The 6,158-nt window shown below is 42.8% G+C and overlaps 1 protein-coding gene across 1 annotated transcript in view; it reads left to right on the top strand.

Moving 5' to 3' along the window:
* The first annotated feature begins 1,636 nt into the window (after positions 1-1,636).
* slc1a4 (solute carrier family 1 member 4) overlaps positions 1,637-6,158 on the top strand; it is a 24,674-nt gene continuing 20,152 nt past the window's right edge. The window contains exon 1 of the mRNA XM_080739712.1: positions 1,637-2,307. Within this exon, the coding sequence (XP_080595838.1) occupies positions 1,781-2,307 (527 nt within the window). The 5' untranslated portion in view covers positions 1,637-1,780. The remainder of the gene's footprint in view (positions 2,308-6,158) is intronic.

The following is a 6,158-nucleotide window of genomic DNA, read 5'->3' as shown; positions in this document are numbered from 1 at the left end:
AGTCATTGCATTGTATCTAACCTGATTTTAAAAAGAGAGGTTATAGCGCCCTCTGTGAGACGGAGCGCTGGCCATGGTGCTGACCAGTGACACCTGACTTTAAGGTGTTTGAAAAAAAGTAATGAAGGGTGCTGGGAATTCAGCTATTGCTCGTTTCAGTGCCACTAGATAACTAATTGCATTGACTGGCGGTAACTGTAAGTCCTCATGAGACCTTAAAAGGCTAGTCAGTGTTGAATGGATTATAGGAATAGCACAGACAGCGAGGTAAGCCCAGGGCTTCTCTCTACTTTTAGGCAGCTGCTGTGGTTATTTTGGGACTTTGGGAGCAAAGTATTTTTATGATGTGATGTCTGGCCGCAACAGGCTCGAGGCGGTTAAGATGAGATGAGATCGCTATCATAACTGACATATCAGTTCATGAAATAAGTCTAATGAGCCTATTGTTTATATGAGAACATTGAGCTGTCTAAATCAGAGCAGTATAGGGCCTACCTTTAGCACTTGTCCAAAATGAAGGCATATACTGTAGGCCTACATGGAAAACAGTGGTTCTCAAACCTTTTCATGACTCCCAAATTGACACTTATTATCCCACGGACCCCCATTTGGGGGGGGGGGGAGTCATTTTAGGGGTGAACTACTCCTGAAATGGCATTTCTACCCAATTTATAATGTAAAATCAATGCTGATTTAACTCCTGATAGGGTACAAATGGAACCAAATAGACCCTTTATAGATTCTCTGAGTTACAAGGTTAGGCCTACAGATCTATAAACGTCCATTTGGTTCATATCATTTATCTGGGGACCCCCTGGAACTCCCTCAACTCCCCCCCAGAACCAATGCATTACATAATGTAATGCATTGGTTTTCTTGGTCTCTCTCTTAAAATTCAAGAGCCTGTATTGTCCTGGTCTGCCCTATAATAGGCCTAGCCGGTCCCCCGCCCTCTCTGGGGGATACTGATAGAGACCCTAGCAATCTCTGCCACTGTTGCATCATTTGCTCTTCCTATAAAATGCCATAGAATGTGCGCATGCCCTGGTGGCTACTGGCTGTTTTTCCTCAGTCCCATACCCTATAAGGCCGTTATGCTGTGACTGGATAGTTGGTTGTCAGGCAACTACTGACACCACTAAACAATATGTCTTGTGCTAATGTAGGCCTATAGTGTTTTGTGTCTGTGAGGAATATCATGTCCAACATGAACATGTCGACTAGCTTAGGCTACTACTGATATTGTAGATAGGCCTATCGACATTTAGAATAACATCGATCTCTATCTGACAGGTGCATGTGTGTGTGTGTGTGTGTGTGTGTGTGTGTGTGTGTGTGTGTGTGTGTGTGCGTGTGTGCGCGTGCGTGCGTGCGCACGTATGTATGGGTATGTATGTGCGTGTGTGTGTGTGAGGAGGGGTAAGTCAAGTGCATGCGTGCACCTAACATCCACAACTACAGCTCCATTTAGCTATATGCTACTACTGCACTTAAAGCAGTTGTAGTTGTAGCTACTGTCTCCCTGACAACCAACTAGCCAATCATCTAGCGATCGTCTCTTCAGTGAATGGGATCTAGATTATTCCCTTTAATGTCTTGCCGCTCTTTCTCCATTGGCACAGAGACGCACGTTGCTTTTGGCAGCAGCAGGAGTGATCCGCCGGCCGTTCCTCCACAGCCACGCACACCCACGCTGCTGCAGCCCGTCACACGAAGCCCACAGACACACCGCACAAGTCTTCTCACACACGGACAGTGTTACCATTTTTGCGCGAGAGAGATGGAGAACAAAATCGACATCAACGGGCACGCCATGCCAAAATCCACGTCCACTGACCGAATCCTGTCGGAGAAGGGAGAAGAAGAGGAGAAGAAAGGCTTCAACGCCAAGTTGCTGTTGTTCCTGAAGCGGAACCTGGTGGTGATCCTGACGGTGTCGGGGGTCCTGGTGGGCGTCGGGCTGGGCATGATGGTGCGCAGTATGGACCTCACCAGGGCGCAGATGACTTACTTTGCCTTCCCCGGCGAGATGCTGCTGAGGATGCTCAAGATGATTATCCTACCCCTGGTGGTGTGCAGCCTGGTGTCCGGCGCCGCCAGCCTGGACACCCGCTCCCTGGGCAAGCTGGGGGGCATCGCCGTCGCCTACTTCTTGGTGACGACCCTCATCGCCTCGAGCATCGGCGTGGCGCTGGCGTTCATCATCAAGCCCGGCGTGGGCGCAGGTGCCCTGAACACCAACAACCTGGGCTTGGAGAAACTCAGCACCAACAAGGAGACCGCTGACTCGTTTTTAGACCTGGCGAGGTAATGTCCCCAATATGCACTGACTGATGTAAAGTAACTAGAGTACATTTTCTCAAGTATAGGTCTACTCTAGGGTGTAGGCTACTTTAAGTACAATTTTGTAGCCTACTTTACTTGTTTCCAATTTCCAGTAGGCCTAGCTATACTTTTACTTCTACTAGGCTACATCTCGTACTTTACTCCACTACATTTATTTGAAAACTTTAATTACCTGTTACTTTGCAGATATAAATTATAATATTATAAAACATGCATAAACCACTTTAGCCCTATATAGGCTATTATAGCAAATCTACAAGCTCACAACGTGTAGACCTACTTTTACTTTTTGTACTTTAAGTACATTTTGATGGCATCACTTTCATACTTTTACTCAAGTAGCCTGTATACATTTTGAATTCCGGCCTTTTACTTGTAACAGAGCAATTAATGCATTATTGATACATTTACTTAAAGTAAAAATTCTTTACTTTTTCCAACACTGCCAATATGATGATGAATAGCCTAATATTTATGTCTTCCTTTCCTTTTTATTATATTTAATATTTTATTATATTGTTATGATCATTTTATATTGTATTTTATTAAACACAGGGGTGGCACTGAGAGGGTCTCGAGATTTGACCAAGATACTCATTTTAATAGACCTGACGCAGTGTGTTTGATCTAAAATAGAAGGCTATTTAAATGCATAAATACATAATTGAAAACTAATCTTACATTTGTAGAAGCTGTAGCCAAGCCATGATGTTTACATGGCACAACAATATCATACACATGCTTCTTTCTCTCCTCGCTCTTCTCCTCTGGCAATAAGAATATAGGTTAGCGGTACACACATGCATGGATGCCTCGGCGCATGCCTGGTCTGCCAGAGTGCCATGAATGACATGTTTTTAAAGGGGAGGGCTCTGTTTCTAATGGATGGGGCAGTGCATTCAGGATCAACGTCTACAATTACACACATGGACACTCTCTTATACCCCAAGCCTCCCCCTGTCCTTCCTCTTTCTTCCTTTCTGAATTACTGGCTGGATAGCACATATGATACAGTATAACCTTGTGTGCTACTGCAGTGCTGTACACAGTTCTCCCTTTCCCCCATTTAATCCAACATATTTGTAAGACTGGCTAAAGGCAAACACTTCTTCATAGAACAGCCTGACAGTTCGAAGGAAATCTCTCAGCTATTCAAAGATGCAGGATGTATTGCAGGCCAGATCTTCTGGAGGGCACGATAATAGTTCACATACTCATTGTCCACAATGAATGAATCAATAACTAGCACTTGTGGAGAGACGATTCACTTGTGAAAGTGACCTATCGGCTTAGACACGGCTGCAGTTGAGGAAGTTCAAATGTGCAGAGAGTGAGGATGGTGTACTGATCAATAATCTATCTCACTTAATTAAAGAAGACATAATGAATGATACAAATTAAAAGCTAATAAAAAAAGATTTTTACATTTATTTGAGAGATGTTATAGATGATAATGGCTATGGCTAAGAGCCACACTTATGATGACTCTGTTTGAATGGGAATTGTAATCAGACTAGAAAGAGCAGTTATCTTCTGAGGCAGCCGATATCCACGTTATCCTCCCTTGGGATGGTCTGTTATCTGGTAACCTCGCCCACCAGGCTTTCTCAGAGAAAAAGCCTGGTGTTCGTTCACAACAGCCCGTTTGGTTTCCGCCTAGAGCGCGGAAACTACTAGAAGAAGCGGCGTCGCTTTGATTTGGTTCCCTCCGTTTGTTTCCCCAATCCCTATTAAAATGCTTGAGTAGCCTAGTGTAGTCTTGCCAGTCGCTAAAAGTTGGACTAAAAGATGCACATACCAAACGAATTTTTCAAAAGCAAAACTACTCCGCATCAAGGAGTTTATTAGGTAGGCCCTAAAAGTGTGTCCTTGAGCGCAGGGGAATATTTTGGGTTAAAACTGAATCCGGTTTGATCTTTCCGGCAAATTGTAGTCCTTTGAGTACTACAACATGACGTTTTGTGGTTTCTGCTCCAGACCGGTTACAAGCCCGAAAAGTGAAGTGATCCCAGACTAGTTATCTGGTGGAGAAATCGACTGTAGGCCAGACAACGGCTTGTGTTTTAAGTTAAAACTGCATTTATTTTGTTTAAAGCTCTATATTCCACACAAAGATGATTTATCAGCTTGTGTTAGATTTCCAATGTTGTCTCCTAATTTCTTTTATTTCCATCACTTCCATTCCACTTGTTTATTTTGTATCCCGTATGAGTTCTCTCTCCTGATTGGATTAAACACAACAAAATATGTTCTGTTTACCAAAGAGCTGGAGAGACAGGGAGACACTCTGTACGTACCTGTATATGATTACTGTCAGAATATCTATTTAACTGTTATTTTACAAAACAAAACCATCACCTTTAACTTGAGAGTGTAAATAAGAATTTAAGATATGTATCAATTACAAAATCACAGAAATAATTGTATGCTTTTTACTAAAATTTAATTAAAGTACCCATGCCGGATTTGGAGTTTGTGCAGTACATTTCCCTGCAGTCATTCAAAAAATACCAGACTTAACTGATTAATGAAGTCAATTTAGGCTAAACCTAGCTTGCTGCATGTTTAAAAAGTCATGGCTGTTTGAATAAAATTCATACATATTTTCCCTGAATATTTTCTTCAGGGACTATTTTCAGCTAGTCTCCTCCAATCAATGCATGCTTAAAATGCAATGGCATTGTAACTTTGACAAAAATGAAGGGAGGAGGACCTACTGCATCTCCAACATGTTGCAGGTCTACAAGTAGATCTTCATATCAACCTTACTGAAATTAATGTAATCTAGACTAGTGGCTTCCTCAAAATCCCAAACTATGATATGCTTTGGGAAAGCATATCGTTAATGTCAAGTATACGCACAGTCAATGAGCTAAAAATGCCAGACCGCTATTGTCCTGTAATGACGCAATGAGTCTAGTGGTATTTGATAAATATTGATAAATACTCAAGGTCTATTGTGATATGTTGTATAAACCTCCATGCAGCTCCAGTACACACAGGCCTTGTGGGAAAACCACATTGGCTTGGCTCACAATTCTAGTTTCCCAGTAGATTAATCCGCCTGATCCCTTGTCATGTGATAGGAGTCATAGACAGGAGTCAGTGCAAATGAATGAGGGAGTGCTTCTACAATGACGATCAGTCTCTATTTGACTGTATGGTTATAATCTATGATATGGTTATAGATTATAATCTATGGTATGGCTATTAATCTATAACCATACCGTCAACTAGAGAGAGGAGGGGGCTTCAGTGATGTTTGTGTTGCACCGCCTCCTTCCTGACCTCACTGTCATGCCAATGATCATCATCCAATAAAGCACAACCTCTCATGGTAAAGCACACTATCTCATGTAACATTGCTTAATTCTAAACAGCCAAGGAATCACATGGGCCATGTCCGAGATCCTTCACTCATTCACTACTCCACTACTCCCAGTCCCTACTGTCTTTATTGTTGAGTACTATACATTATATACTGTAAATAAATAGATAGACCACACACACACACACACACACACACACACACACACACACACACACACACACACACACACACACACACACACACACACACACTCGTACGTACACACACACACACACACACACACACACACACACACACACACACACACACACACACACACTCGTACGTACACACACACACACACACACACACACACACACACACACACACACACACACACACACACACACACACACACTCACTCACTCACTCACTCACTCACTCACTCACTCACTCACTCACTCACTCACTCACTCCTCACTCTCTCTCTCTCTCTCTCTCT

The sequence above is a fragment of the Nannobrachium achirus genome (genome assembly GCF_963921795.1).
Source record: "Nannobrachium achirus genome assembly, chromosome: 13".
NCBI lineage: Eukaryota > Metazoa > Chordata > Actinopteri > Myctophiformes > Myctophidae > Nannobrachium > Nannobrachium achirus.
This window is presented reverse-complemented; position numbering and strand designations above follow the sequence as displayed.